At 42.3% G+C, this 19,314-nt stretch overlaps 1 protein-coding gene across 1 annotated transcript; it reads left to right on the top strand.

The window, feature by feature from the left end:
* Positions 1-300: 300 nt before the first annotated feature.
* Positions 301-17,567, top strand: LOC118364457 (soluble guanylate cyclase 88E-like). Its single transcript, XM_035746003.1, has 17 exons — positions 301-631; positions 2,500-2,676; positions 2,972-3,104; positions 3,224-3,398; positions 3,528-3,619; positions 3,849-4,106; positions 7,415-7,613; positions 8,284-8,406; positions 8,723-8,843; positions 11,317-11,446; positions 11,791-11,937; positions 12,263-12,409; positions 12,640-12,796; positions 13,524-13,633; positions 15,513-15,602; positions 15,852-15,970; positions 16,213-17,567. Exons 2-17 carry the CDS (start codon positions 2,549-2,551, stop codon positions 16,613-16,615), a joined length of 2,532 nt encoding a protein of 843 aa, XP_035601896.1. The 5' UTR covers positions 301-631; positions 2,500-2,548; the 3' UTR covers positions 16,616-17,567.
* Positions 17,568-19,314: the final 1,747 nt, after the last annotated feature.

The raw sequence follows: 19,314 nt of genomic DNA, 5'->3' as shown, positions 1-19,314 counted from the left end.
CTGATAGATAGATATTTATATCTTTAAATATCTTCCCTTTATCCGGACTGCAATTTTTTTTCTTAATTTTAATGTACAAATCAAACCCCGAAAATCCATTGAAGGGCTGCTCCAGACGTTGCCCATCCCATAACCTCGGTTTAGAGAGCCTTCTTTTATATATATATATATATATATATATATATATATATATTTGTCACAATACATTTCATAGTCCACAGCCCTATATGTACAATTAAACAGTATATTGATTTATTTAAAACATTTAGACTTATATCACAGGGGGGGCATGCCCCTCTTGAGAGATTCCCCACAATAAGCCCACACACTTTTCCTTTTGGCATTCATAACCAAGATCCAAACACAGACTTACAGTACACACACACACACATTGGCCTGCTATGTCTTCAGCGAGCTAGAAAGTCACCACTATTACCTTTTCTTTGGTACCTGCCAGAAACACGCCTTGGCACGCTTATTTTAGGCCCTGCCACCCATTGACTTGATAGAGAAGTGTCTGAAGAGGGCCAGTGTCACGAGCAGGTGTTTGGCCAGTCAGATCAGGGAGCAGCATTTTGGCGTTCGCTCCCACAGTTGGACCAGCGAATTACATACCACTGAGGGACTGCAGGTAAGGGACCCATATTTTTCACTCTCTTCTTCTGCTTTTTCTTTTGGAAAACTTTTGATATACTATGGGGAAACGTTTGTATTAGCTGGCTAAATGTTGTGGAACATAGATTCCGGATAATTTTAGGTTCGAGGTGCCATAGACTAGAGGCAGTACTGTGCAGTGTAGTGTCTTATTTAAAGATGAGTCCTTAAAGGATAATGTTGTACTATTATAAAAGTCTTCTGATCAACACTGACAAAAGAGTATTGTGTAACTGCGTGCAGAGGTAGGGAGATGTTTGAGGAAGTTACCTGACACTCAAACCTCAGGGTAAGAGTGTAAAGTAACTCAATGTGTTCACTCATAACTCATATGTTCACATGATTTGTGTCCATGTGAAAATGTATTTGTGATATACAGTGGGGCAAAAAAGTATTTAGTCAGCCACCAATTGTGCAAGTTCTCCCACTTAAAAATATGAGAGAGGCCTGTTATTTTCATCATAGGTACACTTCAACTATAACAGACAAAATGAGAAAATGAAGCCACTCCTTCGTTGCCCGGGCAGTGTGTTTGGGATCATTGTCATGCTGAAAGACCCAGCCACGTTTCATCTTCAATGCCCTTGCTGATGGAAGGAGGTTTTCACTCAAAATCTCACGATACATGGCCCCATTCATTCTTTCCTTTACACAGATTAGTCGTCCTGGTCCCTATGCAGAAAAACAGCCCCAAAGCATGATGTTTCCACCCCCATGCTTCACAGTAGGTATGGTGTTCTTTGGATGCAACTCAGCATTCTTTGTCCTCCAAACACGACGAGTTGAGTTTTTACCTAAATATATATTTTGGTTTCATCTGACCATATGACATTCTCCCAATCTTCTTCTGGATCATCCAAATGCTCTCTAGCAAACTTCAGACGTGCCTGGACATGTACTGGCTTAAGCAGGGGGACACGTCTGGCACTGCAGGATTTTAGTCCCTGGCGGCGTAGTGTGATACTGATGGTAGGCTTTGTTACTTTGGTCCCAGCTCTCTGCAGGTCATTCACTAGGTCCCCCCGTGTGGTTCTGGGATGATTTTGACCCCACAGGGTGAGATCTTGCGTGGAATCCCAGATCGAGGGATATTATCAGTGGTCTTGTATGTCTTCCATTTCCTAATAATTGCTCCCACAGTTGATTTCTTCAAACCAAGCTGCTTACCTATTGCAGATTCAGTCTTCGCAGCCTGGTGCAGGTCTACAATTTTGTTTCTGGTGTCCTTTGACAGCTCTTTGGTCTTGGCCATAGTGGAGTTTGGAGTGTGACTGTTTGAGGTTGTGGACAGGTGTATTTTATACTGGAGGACAGAGGAGCCTCTTCAAGAAGAAGTTACAGGTCTGTGAGAGCCAGAAATCTTGCTTGTTTGTAGGTGACCAAATACGTATTTTCCACCATAATTTGCAAATAAATTCATTAAAAATCCTACAATGTGATTTTCTGGATTTTTTTTTCTCATTTTGTCTGTCAGAGTTGAAGTGGACCTATGATGAAAATTACAGGCCATCTTTTTAAGTGGGAGAACTTGCACAATTGGTGGCTGACGAACTACTTTTTTGCCCCACTGTAGGTGTGAGATTGAGTAAAAAGGAGAAAAACATTGGTTAAATACTACACGTGAAGTGCAAGTACTGCACATGTGCTAGTACTAGAGTAGAGCTGTGTGTAGAGCAAGATGTTAATCTTTCTCAGAAGACCCAAAAGGGATGATTTATTGATTTTGGAAAATATTTGTGGCAATGAATAATGAGGGACTTCATAGTTTTTAATATCTAGTTCATCCTATATGCAAAATGACTCCGACTGCAGGTGTTTTACACTTCTTTCCTTACCATTCCTCAGTAAAGCAGTTAAACTTGGCAGAAATCTGGAGGTTCCCAACCCCCTTAAGATGTACGGCCTGTACTTGGAAGCGGTGAATGATTATATCAACGAGTCGTACGGAGAGGATGTATGGAGGCTGATAGAGGCCCGTGCAGAGATACCGCATCTCAAGTTTGTCCGCCATCAGATGTACAAGTACGGCCATATCCCATCTTAACTGTCGGGGCAAACTACATCTCTGTACCCATCATATACGTCATATTTACTTTATATTCTAACTTTACCAGGAAAGGAAGTCACTTGAGGTTTCACTTGAATTTCTTTCCTGATAGACTTGGCAAAAGCACAACAAGTTAACATAGACCATCAATACATAACACACACACAGACAACAGGTTCAATGAATGCACTACTGTAAGTCGCTCTGGATAAGAGCATCTGCTAAATTACTAAAATGTCAATGTAAATGTCATATCTTCTTCCCCTGCAGTGACAACCTAATCCTGCGGCTAGCCAAGGCTGCCGGTGAGGTCTTGGGGAAGACCCATGATGAGCTCATGTATGCCTTCGGGGTTTACATGGTGAAGAGGATCGGGAACTATGGCTACGAGAGGATTCTCAAGGTCACCTAGTGACTAGTGGCCCTCCTCAAGTGTCACTAGGCATAATTGGCCCTAATTAATGATCAATACACTGGTGTGTGTGTGCAATGTCATTATTTATCCCTTGTCCATTCATCCAGGTGTTGGGGCGTAATGTGCGTGACTTCATCAATGAGCTGGACAACCTGCACGAGTACTTCCGCTTCTCTTTCCCCAAGGTGCAGCCTCCCAGCTTCTGTGTGGAGGAGGAGTGTGAGACCAGCCTCACCCTGCACTACCGCAGCACCCGCAAGGGCTTCACCCAGTTTGTCAAAGGTAGGTAGGGAGCACCACAGAGGACAAACATAGCAAAGCACTAAATTATATTTGGTAATACTATACATAGGATGCATGTCACACATCTCCAAACTGTAAAAATACTTGTTCTCTCTTCCCATACTGTAGGCCAGCTGTCTCAAGTGGGAAGGCAGTTCTACAATACAGACATTGAAGTTGAGATCCTGTCCAAAGAGGAGACTGAGAAGATGACATATGTGGTATGTACTGTACTGTGGGCATGTGCCTATCTGAAGCTACTTCTTTTCAACAATTTTATGTACACCCCAGCGCACGTGCAAGTAACTCCTCTGACGTAGGAGTGCATCACTTTCCAAGTGCTACTGTTTGCCCCATTGTCAAACAACTTTAGTTTCAGGCCCCATTGTCATGAAACGCACAACCTTATGATCCTCACAGCTGCTTTGCCGTCATGTCTCTTTGCCGCAGATCTACAAGATGAACTTTGACAACGCTGCCTTCAAGCACCGCATGCCCCAGCAGAAGACGGCCCCAGGGTACGAGAAACTACCCATGAAGAGGGGCATCTTTTTCGACATGTTCCCCTTTAGTGTGATCTTCCGCCGAGACATGACCATGTACCGCATTGGGGACGGCCTAAAGGAGGTCTTCTCCGACCTGCAGGGCAAGAAAGTCAACGAAGAGTTCACCCTGGTGCGGCCCATGCTGGAGTTCAGCTGGGACAACGTGAGTACAGGAGGGGAGAGAGAGTGGGATGAGGGTTCTGTTACATTTGGTGTGGTTTTTCCACTTACCTAGGCTATTGTTGTCAATCCAGAGTTTTCTTGTGGATATTTGGGTAATTTAGTAACATTCAACAACCCCCTTTAATGGTCCCAAACATTGAAAATCATGTTTTTCATCACATTGGATGATATTTGGATGAAATCAGTTCAAAGTAGGGTAACCCAAGTATGAAGAATGTCTGTAGCTGGCACATTGATCATGTTTGATCATAAAGTTACTGGTCCCCTCCCCCTTGTCAAACGCTTGGATTCAGTCAGGCATTACCAAGGATTTACTTCCTGCTTTATCCAACGTCACATAAAGCCGGAAATGTAATACACCAACGGTAGCGTCGTATCATCTTAAAGTATTTAAATATGTACCGCCTTAAAACCATAATTGCATGTGTTCCTACGCCTTGCTTTGGCTTTGTTTACAAACCGTAGGCAAGCTACTAGTAGCTAGCTCAAGCAGAACGTACAACCAAATAATATATATTTTTTAAATATACTGGTAGCCAACAAGCTACTTACCAGCATGCACGGAAAAAAAGCACATTGTGACTGGATGCCATAGTGTAAATTTAACGTTACACTATTGTCTGAAGAAAGAAGACATCCGACAGCAGTGTCTCATTTTTATTTTGGGTGGACAGGCTTCACCGAAAATTACAATTATGTCACGGGTGTGCAGTGCACATTTTGAGCAAAGTTGCTTTATCAATTGTGGAGAACATTCGATTGGTCTTGCCAGGAAGCTAATCCTAAAGACTGATTCAATACCATCATTGACATTGGAACAGTGGGTCTTGAAAGTGCTGAATGTCATTATGATTTTCACTTTTCATCTCCTTTTGGTCTTTTCACCATCTTCAAGCTGTAATGATAGACATTTTGGAAAATTCAACATCTATTTTGTCTGCACAGCTTCCCAGGCAACCACCACAGCAGGAATGCTGTGATACAAAATCTGCTTTCCAAAGGCAAAGAAGGGGGGGATATGCTGTGAAACATGTGAAGACAGACCCAACATACTGTAAGCCATTTATTAATTTCCAGTGGTGGAAAGAGTACCCAATTGTCATACTTGAGTAAAAGTAAAGATATGTTAATAGAAAATTACTCAAGTAAAAGTGAGTCACCCAGTAAAATACTACTTGACTAAACATCTAAAAGTATTTCGTTATAAATATACTTAAGTATTAAAAGTAAGTATAATTGTTAAAATATTTAAGTATCAAAAGTAAAAGTATGAATAATTTCAAATGACTTATTAAGCAAACCAGACGGCACAGTTTTCTTTAGATTTGATTTACTGATAGCTCGGGACACTCCAACACTTCAGACATCATTTTCAAACAAAGCATTTGTGTTTAGTGAGTCCGCCAGATCAGATGCAGTAGAGATGACCAGGGATGTTCTCTTGATAAGTTTGTGAATTGGACCATTTTCCTGTCCTTCTAAGCATTCAAAATGTAAAAACAACTTTTGGGTGTCAGGGGAAAATGTATGGAGTAAAAAGTACATTATTTTCTTTAGGAATGTAGTGAAGTAAAAATGTTCACAAATATAAATAGTGTAAGTCCAGATACACCAAAAAACGAATGAAGTACTACTGTTCATTTAAAGTCTGCACCAATTAAGCATTTCGGGCACACAAAAATTCAAGATACAAACATTGAAACGTTTCACAAGAAAGTGCACAACCAAATATTGCATATTTCCAATTGAGTACTTCAAAAACACCAGAAAACACATTGTAGAATGAATAGATCACTACATCAACGAATCGATAGCATCATAACTAGGAACAGTAAATAAAAAACATTTCAAAAACATTACCGGCTATGTAGACAGATTCCTGGATCTCCTCTTCAACAAGGTCACGCTTGATCCAGCATGTTTACAGTATGTAGCATGTTTACAGTATGTGGGGAAGCTGTGTGAGCTGTCCATCCCAGGACCCTTGTTTGCCCAGTGTGAGAGTTCTGACAAGGAGGAGGCCATAGTGTCCCGCTTCTTGGGGGTGACTAAAGTCTGCTTGATTGAAGCGGGGTACATGGGTCCCCCTCCCTATCAATCTCTGTGGTTGGTTGCATTACCTAAAGCCTAAGTAATTAACTTTTACATGATATGATATTACATTTTGTTAATTTCTATGTTTTTTTTAGCATTTGGATGGGAGATGAGTGTTAGAAATTGTATGAATCAATGGGGTCCTGGACACTAGGGTGGCTGGGTGCCTATATTAGGCTTATGGCTCTAATTATTTATTTTATGTCAAATGATGTCTCACATTTATTTCCCACCATTCTTTCTCATGATTGTTCATGTTGATCAATATTTTGGGCTATGCTGTCCTATTGTAAATGATCAAATAATTGTCTGATCAATACATACAATTCTGAACATATTGTTATTTATAATGCAAGCATTTCACTACACCCGCAATAACATCTGCTAAATATGTGTATGTGACCAAAAAATGTTATTTGATTTAATGCAGAGGCACCAATAAATTGTCCAGTACACTTATTGTATGCTGTTTGTATATTCTCTTATGTGTAAGCTTCTAAGATCACTAAGGCTTCACTATTCTTGTGAAGAAGTGTATCAGTGAGCTGTATTCTGTAATTAGTTATAAAACAATAGAAATGCAATTATGTATTACTGCTGTTTGTCTGATATCCAACAGTTCTGTTGACTATGAGAGCATTTTGCAGAGAAAATAGGTTGAGCCTACAATTTAGGCTAGGAATGACATGTGGCCCATTGTTTACCTGGTCATCAATGACATGTGGCCCATTGTTTACCTTGTTACAACGATCACAAGGGTGTTTCAAAGAGCTGTCAGTCAAGGCGAGCTCATGAATATAAGCTCCCTGCCCAATCAACCTGTTCTTTCAGACTTCCTGATAGTTAGAAATTAGAGAAAATGTAACATTTCTTCAATTCTGAGCATTTTAACAGTGTACAAATATTATGGGTGATGTTTTTGTCATTCAAAGGCTATTTTTACTTGGGAAATAGGATACCTGTGCGGGACCTGTAAGCATCACCATGTCCGCATGTAATCAGGGCCAGTCTCAGAATAACGAATCTCAGAGTAAAAGTGCTGATATAGGATCAACATTGCCTTCATAATCACAATAAATAAGGTTACATGGACAGTGTGCACCTGACCCTAGATCAGCATTCCTACTCTGAGACACTTTGTGAATACCGGCCCTGGATTTGACTGAAGTCATCTGTTCCCATGCTTCCCCTCAGATCTACACCCACCTTAACAATGTGTTTGAGCTACTGTCCAAAGCTGTGGTGGAGAGCAAGCAGAAGGTGAATGTCCCTAAACTGAGCAAGGAAAAGGAAGACGAGGGAAAAGAGGAGAACGAGAAACCCAAGAGAGAGGAAGAGAGAGGTACAGAGAAGTCAAGGGTCCGCCCGTCGCCACAGTCAACCGACAGGAGAGGGGAGTACTTTGTCCCTAACAATCTCTAGCACATGTCTAATGTTTAAGTGATTTTGATTCATTAAGGTCCAATGCAGCTGTTTTTATCTCAATATCAAATAGTTTCTGGGTAACAATTAAGTAAGTTACTGTGATTGTTTCAACTAAAATGATCAAAAAGAAAGACAAATAGCTTCTTAGTAAAGAGCAATTTCTTAAACAAGAATTTTGCTAGGACTGTCTGGTAGTGGGGAGGGGGAAACTAGCTGTTATTTGCAGAGAGGTTTGGAACTCTTTCTTATTGGTCTATTCACTTAACTTACTGCCTGGTGATGTCAACAGGCAGGCCAAAACTCCATCCCACCAAAAAGGCTGACATTTCAAGCAGTCCTTTCAAACAGCTCTTACACTAAAAGGGTATTATAATACTTTTCATAATTTCACAGTATTATTCCAACCTCATAGTGTGGAAATATATATAATACACAGGAAATCTCATTTTTGACTGAACTGGGCTTTGAAAGTCTTCCAACATGTGTAACAGTAAATCTATGTCAGTGCTGTTATAAGCATGAGTGAAATGCATAAAACAAATGTCACTCACTCAGACACCCATTCTCCCTCCCTAACTCAGTCATTCCCTCCCTCCCTCCCTCCGTCATTCATTCCCTCCTTTCCTCTGACCCATTAGATGTGAAGTCTGTGGAGGAGATGAAGGGGGATCAGGAGTTCAGCAGTGCTCTGACACAGTACAACAGCTCAGCCAACTCAGGGGGAGAGGACATCGAGCTGCTCGCCTTCCAGACTGTCACCGGTGAGAACCCCTTCTTCCTCACCCTCCACACTTCTTTTTATCTATCTTCCCACCTGTCCAGCTCACCAAAATAAGCTTACATGCTACATAGCTTCGTTCTCCTAAATTTGACAGGGGTACAGAAATCCACCTCAAGGCCAGAATCAAAACAGTCAGTGATTGCCCTGTCTATTTTGAATGAAGTATTAACTATACCATTTTGAATAACTAGAGTGTAAATGGTCTTGGAATTGTTGGTGACAATTCTAAATTTCAAACCAATGTTTCCAAGTTCTATGTCTGTGGATGACGCCACCCTTCTCTTCGTCATCCCCAGGGAAGTGCAGTGAAACCATCTTCGAGGATATGAGGGAACCTCCCAAGAAGCCCCTCCACCTGAAGGGTCAAATGAAGTACGTCCCCCAGTGGGACTCGCTCATCTTCCTCAGTACGCCCATGTAAGACCACCCACAACATCCTTACAGTACCTAGTCATTATCTGACTATGAAGGCAATACGTACTCCAATTCAAAACTTGAGGCTACAGCTATGTGATGCCACGGTCAGACGCGCTTACAAAGCAACCAAAAAAGGAGAATCCAAAGCTTTGATAGTATAAAAACAAACAAAACGGTATTTTACAAACAAAGATAATTTCATCGACTATAGTCCATTCAGGCCCATGTGAGCCATAACACCAAACCACAAATTAGGTATAGGGAAGGGGAACAAGGGGGTATACCCAGGTAAGGCTCAATTTGGCAAATCTGACCATAATTCTATCCTTCTGGTTCATGCTTGTAAGCAAAAACTAAAGCAGGAAGTACCAGTGACTCGCTTAATACGGAAGTAGTCAGATGACACGGATGCTACGCTACAGGACTGTTTTGCAGACTGGAATATGTTCCGGGATTCATCCAATGGCATTGAGGAATACACCACCTCAGTCATCGGCTTCATCAATAAGATAAGTGCATTGACGACGTCGTCCCCACAGTGACCGTACATACATATCCCAAGCAGAAGCCATGGATTACAGGCAACATCCACATCAAGCTAAAGACTAGAGTTACCACTTTCAAGGAGGGGGACACAAATCTGGACAGTTATATGAAATCCTGCTACGCCCTCAGACGTACCATCAAACAGGCAAAGTGTCAATATAGGATTAAGAATGAATCCTACTACACTGGCTCTGACGCTCGTCGGATGTGGCAGGGCTTGAAAACTATTACGGACTACAAAGGGAAACCCAGCCATGAGCTGCCCAGTGACACGAGCCTACCAGACAAACTAAATGCCTTTATGCTCGCTTTGAGGCAAATCAACACTGAAGCATAGAGCACCAGCTGTACCGGACGACTGTGTGATAACACTCTCCATGGCCGATGTGAGCAAGACCCTTTAAACAGGTCAACATTGACAAAGCCGCGGGGCCAGGCAGATTGCCAGGACATGTACTCTCAAAGCATGCCAGGACCAACTGTCAAGTGTCTTCACTGACATTTTCAACCTCTCCCTGCCAGAGTCTGTAATACTTACATGTTTCAAGCAGACCACAATAGTCCCAGATGCTGCACCCGGACCTGACGTCACCAACAAAAACAAAGAACTCCCTGGAGCTTCAAATTGTGTTGTCAGCCTTCTGTAAGGACAGACACTGGGAGATGAGAAGCAAGTACAGGGACTGAATATTTAATAAGTAACCGACATGAAACAAAATACGGACAACGTCTGGACAAGGGAACCATCATGACATTAATGCTGACTCGGGAAAGAAACTGAGGAAGTGACAGATATAGGGGAGGTAATTCATAACGTGATGAATCCAGGTGAGTCCAATGAAGCGCTGATACGAGTAACGATTGTGACAGGTGTGCGTAATGATAAGCAGCCTGGAGACCTCAAGCACCAGCGTGGGGGAGAGGGAGCGACTTGAAAGATTTCAATAAATCAATGTTTTACGATTCTAATAAGACAAACCATAAATGTTCATAATGATACTGAACGTAAGGGAAGTTGGCTCTTACCTTAGATAACACTTACTTTAGATATTCCTTACCTTATGGTGTGTCTGTGTTTATTAGCATATGAAAATAATAAAAACAATGATATGCTATATTTATAATATTACTATATGCCTATAAATATGTTCAGTATGCATAATATATATTTGGTCCGATGTTTCATGAGCTGAAATAAAAGATCCCAGAAATATTCTGTACACACAAAAAGCTTATTTCTCTCCAATTTTGTGCAGAAGTTTGTTTACATCCCTGTTAGTGAGTATTTCTCCTTTGCCAAGGTAATCCATCCACCTGACATGTCTGGTATATCACGAAGCTGATTAAAGAGCATGATCATTACACAGGTGCACCTTCTGCTGGGAACAATAAAAGGCCACTCTAAAATGTGCAGTTTTGTCACACAACACAATGGCACAAATGTCTTAAGTTTTGAGCGAGCTTGCAATTGACGCGATGACTGCAGAAATATGCACCAGAGCTGTTGCCAGAGAATTGAATGTTAATTTCTCTACCATAAGCCACCTCCAACGTAATTTTAGAGAATTTGTCAGTACATCCAAACGGCCTCACAACCACGTGTAACCATGCCAGCCCAGGAGCTCCACATCCGGCTTCTTCACCTGCGGGATCATCTGAGACCAGCCACCCAGACAGCTGATAAAGCTGAGGAGTATTTCTGTCTGTAATGAAGCCTATTTTGTGGGGAAAAACTCAATCTGATTGGCTGGGCCTGGCTTCCAATTGGGTGGGCCTATGAACTGTAACTCAGTAAAATCGCTGAAATCGTTGAAATTGTTGCATGTTGCGTTTGTCCGCTTCCCTCTACCTTTCCAATCCATTCTTATCTCCCTTTCTGCCACTCACCCCATCCTTGCTGTCTCTCTCATTCCTCTTCCTCTTCCAGTATAGAGACAGTGGAGGACATGATTAAAATGGGCGTCTATGTGAACGATCTGAACCTACACGACTCCAGCCGAGAGCTCATCTTAGCTGGAACACAGCAGTCGGCTGAACTTCAGCTGGCTCTTGACCAGGTAAGTCATACACATTTCATATATACCACATACCACCCTTTAGAATAGGAATAGCACACAACCGTACTTTGGTACATTGTTAACATCATCAGATAACTCCTCTACTAACTGGGCCAAGTTTTCCTCATCTAAGAATGCAAGACATACTACTATACCCACACACAGTCCTGCTCATAGGCAGCTTCATTTTCAAAGTTACAAATAAAGACATATGTAGTGTATACTTCACACTGGAAGGGAGAGACAAAGACCATCTCAAGGGCGGGGCTGGATTTGAAGAAGGATGAGGAGTTAGTTGACTGACAGCTCTCTCTCTCTCTCTCTGGTGGCTCCTCCCACTCCAGGAGCAGCAGAAGTATGCCCAGCTCCAGGAGATCATCAAGAAGCTGGACGAGGAGAAGAAGAGAGGAGACTCCCTCCTCTACGCCATGATACCCAAAGCTGTGGCTGACCGGCTCAGGAAGGGTATCACGGCCCTGGAGACATGCCAGGTACTAACCCACAGCCGTACATTTACAGATACATATACAGATATACAGGGTGCATCCAAAATGACACCCCATTCCATATATATTGCACTATATAATGCCCAGGCTCTGGCCAAAAGTAATGCACTATATAGGCAATAGGGTGCCATTTTAGACACAGCCATAGAATTTGTAGAGGAAACTATCCTCCATGTTGGCTCAAAACATTCAATGACAATAAGGCTCAATTGGAATCCAACGAGCCACCTCAGTTCAGTCAAGCCAGAAGAAACACCACAGTAAAATGTCAAGCATTTAAGTGTGCTGGTATTTCCTTTCCGTTTCCCAGGTGTTCCCGGACGTGACCATCCTATTCAGCGACGTGGTGAAGTTCAACGAGATCTGCATCCACATCACGCCCATGCAGGTGGTGGACATGCTCAACGAGATCTATATCGTCTTCGACACGCTCAGCGAGAAGCACAACGTCTACAAGGTGAATGACTAGGACAATACAAAACAAGGGCCTCTGTGGGAACAATATGCCTGAATACTCAACCAAGGTTGGCTGGACCAAAAAGGAGAACACAGACTCTATTATCATGCATTGAGTGGCTGTAGCAATGTTTTACAGAGTGGAATATTTTGTTTGTTTCATTGGTAGGATATAATTTATACAGTAATGCTTCTAAACATACAACTTGACTCTTATTCCCCTGGATTCAGGTGGAGACCATCCGAGATGCCTACATGGTGGTGGCAGGCGTGCCCAATAAGACAACCTTCCATGCCCACCACATATGTGACATGGCCCTGGACATGCTGAGCTCCATCGACCACCTCAAAGACCCCTCCACTGGAGACAATATCCAGATCAGAGTCGGTGAGCAGAGACCATTGAAATACAATCTAGTCACTCTATTTCTATGGCACAGACAGTGTAGACAGGAGTGGGCCTTACCATAGAAATATACTACATGTTATCTGATTACAAACAAACTGTACCTGTAATACGTTACTAGCAAAAATATTGTATTCCGATTACAGATATATTTGAAAAACTAGATGATTACTTCTTGGGTTACTTTTAAATTCATAAAGGACGATTGCGGGACAAAATACATTATGACACCTTTCTGTTTTCTCAATGACATTCAATTCAGCATTGAAAAAAAGCCGCAAGTTGTTCCACCTGAGCGAGTCTGACCACAAGTCAGAGACCACTATGTTTGATGGATCCTTTTTGTCTTCCTTTAATGCCTCTTTGGGGGAAAGTAATTCAAAAGTAACCAGATTACGTTACTGAGTTTGGGTAATCCAAAAGTTACCTTACTGATTACAATTTTGGTCATGTAACTGTAACGGATTAAATTTATATAGTAACCTACCCAACCCTGCATATGACAGACATAAAGCATACACATACTGTACGGTGTCTCTTTATAATCCAGTCAAAAGGAAGTCATAGGCTTGATATTGTCTAGCCATCCCTGACTGTGCTCCTCAGTTAATGCTGCCAGATTTATACTCCTTAAGGCACCCTGAATCTATAGCCACTGATCCAGGTTCAGTAAAGCAGTTTAACTTCATTGTGTGTTGTTTCCCTTCAGGGATCCACTCAGGGATGGTGGTGGCTGGGGTGGTGGGGCTGAAGATGCCTCGCTACTGTCTGTTTGGAGACACCGTCAACACTGCCTCCCGCATGGAGAGCAATGGGGTGGTGAGTGCTGACATTAGAACATAATCTCACTATAGAGTAAATCCATTTGAAATCAATTACTTTTTGACAGCATTCCTTTTTATTTAAACAAAAGGTTCCATACATGTTCTATTTCTTTGATGGACACCCACTCTGTATTCAAGAGCATGTTGTGTCTCAACAACCAATGGCGGTCACAACCAATGTTCCCTCAAAAGAATGTAGGCACTGAGCAAATTTCAGGTCTGCTGAGCGCAAACCTGAATGTTGTGAAAATTCTGTACAACTTCCGGCGTGCATTTACTGTGAACATTGATGCTGTACCCGGTTTAAGTACGTTTTGACAGTGGTCAAGTAGGCTACTGTGGCTATTTGATCATAATGTAGGCCTACCAGAGTGGCCTACCATCAAAAACAGAGAAAATGCATCCCATAAAATGTTTACATTGAAATAGCTGTTTTATCATTGAGCCTACAGTAGGAGCCAATGTGTGGTGTTCAAAGTAGGTCTACATTCCATGAGACTTTTGAAAAAAACATGCAGGGCTTGACATTAACCTGTTTATCCACTTGTCCTTCAGACAAGGAGGTGACTGAAAGGTATGTGTTGTTTGATGCAAGAAACCACTTTACAAAATAAAACCCTAAATGATTCCCATACCATTATTACAGAGTCAGACAAGTTATGCTACCCTCTGCCTATTGACTACTTAGCTTATTCAAGCCTGTCTCAAAATACAACACTGCCCCTTTAAGACATTAACAAAATGTCTTTACCTGACTCGCTTTTCAAAGATGTCTTGAAATGCACACGTTTTGTGCTCTTGTAGGAAGCAATCACTCCCCCATTGCTGACTACAAATTATCTATAATTGGGCTAATAACTTACTAACTAGCAAAGGATATGAACAAATGTACAAATGTACACACATTGCTACATGTAGCTCTTGCTTTGATCTCAAAACAAGCACATCTACTCATGACCGCTCATGCTGTAAAAACAGTCCAGTTCAAAGTGAATGGCACAGATCCATATATAGCAATGGTCTATTTGCATATCGGCCAACTGCAGCTCTAATTGGTTATGGCGCACTGGTCTGTGTAGAGTAAGGCCCTGAGTTGTGCCTGTCATTGCAGTAGAAACCTACTCCGATGTGTTCTGCCTACAACAAAATCTCTTGCATACTTAGTTTTGTTTCGGTATATTGCCTTGAATGTGGCTAATATTGCGTTGATTCAATCACAATTCCCGCAGTAAAGGGAAATGTTGATAGTGTTAACTAATGGGGAAAACTCTGCGCAGGCTGATATTTCTTCTGTGTGGCAGTCCCAGGGATCTGCGTGTCCACGTACAGCTTAGAGGGAACATTGGTCACAACATAAAAAACTCTGATGTCAAATAGGGTCTAAGCTACAATGTATGTGAATATTTTTTTTAAATCTGAGGTTACACATTTTTTGATCATTGACATTTAAGGTTAAGGGAAATTACATACTTTAAAAAAAATGGTTTGACAACCCTGTTTGTAAGCTTTTAAATTATACCAATTATCAACCGTTTATATTTTCCAGTGATGAAGACATGGATGTCTCATGGTATGGTGGGGTATGCAAAATAGGTCAACTTTGAGCAACTTTATCTCCTGAAAGTTTAGGCATTCAGGTCCATAGGTCACATTCTGAGCACTTCTACAATTTGGAAGGATTTGTTCAAATGAAAAGGGGTGCTGTCAAAAAGTGATTGAATTCAAATGGATTTACCCAATAGACGCAATCAATTAGCACTGTATAGCAAATAATTTATTTCGTAAGTAGGCAGCAAGTAGATTAATGCAACATTAAGTGAGCTGAATAGTTAGCACTATGTCAGCCATCAACCTCTGTGTGTCTGTCTGTACAGGGCATGCAGATCCACATAAGCCAGACCACCAAAGACCACTTGGAACATGAGCCCTACATAATTGAGGAGAGGGGAAAGATTTTTGTGAAGGTATGTGTATGATGTCCCATCATGGCACCGTGTGATGCTTTACCTGCCAAACAGACATAAATGCACCACACTAAATCCATTTTTAAAATCTTTCTATTCAAATATATTTTGATCTCTTCAGGAGTTTTATCAAAGTTCAAAAGTCCTGAAATTGTCATTTACTGCCTATCCATTGGCTGAGTTGACAAGTATTGAACATAAGGATCATGAACACGGTACTATTTCTGCCTAAATTCTGTCCATTCACAGGGTAAAGGCTACATGAAGACATATTGGCTGAAGGGGAAGAAGGACCTGTCGTTTAAGACTCCAGCAGAGCTCCGCTACAGCAGTGAACAGAAGGACTCAGAGGACAGGAGCTCCAATGGGTAAGTGGAACAGGGGAGGAGACAACACCAATCTCTTCTGTAGGGATATACTGCAAGATGCCCTATATCATATGACTGTGAACTGTTCATTGAACTTCACTTCTGTATAGTTAGTAAGGTTCCAACATCAGCCTGTTTGTGGAGCGAAGGGCTTGCATCAGAAAAACACACCTGATACTAATTTGCTTTGCTTTTGTACATACTGTATGTGGTCATTTTCTTTTATACATTCCAACACACAGGTCCACCTGCACCAACACCAAGCGCTCCACCTCCAACCTGAACATTCCCAACGAGGAGCAGGCAGAGGGCAAGCCCACCCCCACAGAGCTGCCTGCAGAGCCCTTACCTTCACTAGAGGGCGCCCCTGAGGACCCCACAGACCCCACCGAGCCCCAGGAGAAGAAAGTAAAAAAGAACACTAAGAACAACAACAAAGGGGGCGTGGCCAAGCCCGAAGCTCCCCCCCAGCAGGTCAATGTAGTGCAGGAGAGTGCAGTTCTTCCTGCTGCTGCCCAGGAGACCCCCACGGCTCCCCCGGCCTCCGCCGCCCCAGTGCTCAACAACAAGAAGAACAGCTTCAGGCAGCACACCAAGCTGCCCGCCCACCTTCCCATGCGCAGCACTTCCTGCTGCCTACTGTGAGAGGAGAGGCTAAAATAATGTGACTGGCCTGCATCTTATTGACAGTCCTGTGAAGGCAAACCTGAAACGTACCCTAACCTTGAACCTCAACCAATTAGAAAATTCAACATGTTTTCGCTGGTTAGTCATGTCCCTTTCAGTTTCTCCCTACTGTGAGATGGACCAGGCCAGAGTTCAAGACCTCTCAGATCATGGGCCAGCCTTCATGTTCGATATATTGTATGATGCCCTGGTGTCTATCCTATGTTTTTTCTTAGGCAGGACCTGAGGGTCCCCACAGCAATATTCAGGGCAGCCCACACCTAATGTAATGTATTAATCCATTTATTCAAGGTGGAGTAACAGAGGTCGACAGAGCGGACCACCTCACCTAAGTAATAATAGTGGAAACATTGATGCTCCGAAAATTAAACAAATGTGACATTGCTGAAAAGAGAAAAAACATTTCTCTTCCAACAAATATATACCGATACTCATGTCTTGATGACGTGTTAAACAGTGGGCCTTTTTTGGTAATACAAGCACCTGGCTAATGTTCTGGATTTCTGCATGTTGTTGATAGGAAACAGGTCAATAAATGTACAGTTCATGTACTATTTATTAAGTTATTACCGTCTGTGAAAACACCTTTTCTAATTACAGGATCACAATGGATTGGTATACAGAGTAAGATGAGATGTCAAGAGATGGTTGTATTTTATTTGCATAAACTAGTTCTGAGAAGTCTGACACAAGTTACAGTTCTGATACTGTATTTAATGATGGAATAATATTGACTTTAATAATCATTTATATAATAGCGCTTTTCCTAATGCTGTAAGTGATTTACTTTTCTGTTTTGTATTTGTAATTTGTTGCACGTTTACTGTATGTTAGCACTTCTTTGTCCATAAAAACTGTACAGACAAACACATCACGTGTTCATTTCCTTGTTGATATCTTTAAATGTTTTGCTTGACAATAAACACACAAAAAAAAATAGTGAATCGCTCACAATGTCAGAGGGACAGCTGAGATTGTATGTGTTCAGAGAACAGGTAAGCACCAGTCAGAAAATACTAAATGTCCAAAATGTGGAATGAAAAGACAGTAAAGTGGACAAAGACACTGAGCTCAATTAATGTCCAAATAGAAATCCCATCATTATTTCATAATCTTATTCTAGATTAAGAATTTCTTCACTAAAGTGGGAGGCCCAATGTCCTTGATCTTTTAACTAAGGAGGTAACAAATTATACATAAGCTGTGCTCAAAGAAAATGTACGGTGCCTTCAGAAAGTATTCCTACCCCTTGACTTATTCCACATTTTGTAGTGGTAGCCTGAATTCGAAATGGATTCAAAAATATATAAACTCAGCAAAAAGAGACCGCCTCTCACTGTCAACTGCGTTTATTTTCAGCAAACTTAACGTGTAAATATTTGTATGAACATAACAAGATTCAACAACTGAGACATAAACTGAACGAAGTTCCACAGACATGTGACTAACAGAAATGGAATAATGTGTCCCTGAACAAAGGAGCGGTCAAAATCAAAAGTAACAGTCAATGCAGCTGGTGGCCACACCAGATACTAAGTAGTGCAGTGCATCCCCTCCTCATGGACTGCACCAGATTTGCCAGTTGTTGCTGTGATATGTTACCCCACTCTTCCACTAAGACACCTGCAAGTTTCTGGACATTTCTGGGGGGAATGGCCCTAACCCTCACCCACCGATCCAACAGGTCCCAGACATGCTCAACAGGATTGAGATCCGGGCTCTTCGCTGGCCATGGCAGAACACTGACATTCCTGTCTTGCAGGAAATCACACACCGAACGGGCAGTATGGCTGGTGGCATTGTCAGGCTGGAGGGTCATGTCAGCATGAGACAGCAGGAAGGTTACCACATCAGGGGGGAGGATGTCTCCCCTGTAACGTACAGCATTGAGATTGCCTGCAATGACAACATGCTCAGTTCTATGATGCTGTGACACACCGCCCCAGACCTCCAAATCGATCCCGCTCCAGAGTACAGGCCTCGGTGTAACGCTCATTCCTTCGACGATAGACGCGAATCCGACCATCACCCCTGGTGAGACAAAACCGTGACTCGTCAGTGAAGAGCACTTTTTGCTAGCAATGTCTTGTCCAGCGACAGTTGGTTTGTGCCCATAGGCGACATTGTTGCCGGTGATGTCTGATGAGGACCTGCCTTACAACAGGCCTACAAGCCCTCAGCCCCTCTCAGCCTATTGCGGACAGTCTGAGCACTGATGAAGGGATTGTGCGTTCCTGGTGTAACTCGGGCAGTTGTTGTTGCCATCCTGTACTGTCCCGTAGGTGTGATGTTCGGATGTACCGATCCTGTGCAGGTGTTGTTACACGTGATCTGCCACTGCGAGGACGATCAGCTGTCCGTCCTGTCTCCCTGTAGCGCTGTCTTAGGCGTCTCACAGTACAGACATTGCAATTTATTGCCCTGGCCACATCTGCAGTCCTCATGCCTCCTTGCAGCATGCCTAAGGCACGTTCACGCAGATGAGCAGGCACCCTGGGCATCTTTCTTTTGGTGTTTTTCAGTCAGTAGAAAGGCCTCTTCAGTGGCCTAAGTTTTCATAACTGTGACGTTAGTTGCCTATCTGTAAACTGTTAGTGTCTTAACGAGCGTTCCACAGGTGCATGTTCATTAATTGTTTATGGTTCATTGAACAAGCA

Source organism: Oncorhynchus keta, chromosome 31 (genome assembly GCF_023373465.1).
Source record: "Oncorhynchus keta strain PuntledgeMale-10-30-2019 chromosome 31, Oket_V2, whole genome shotgun sequence".
In the NCBI taxonomy this organism is placed as follows: domain Eukaryota; kingdom Metazoa; phylum Chordata; class Actinopteri; order Salmoniformes; family Salmonidae; genus Oncorhynchus; species Oncorhynchus keta.
This window is presented reverse-complemented; position numbering and strand designations above follow the sequence as displayed.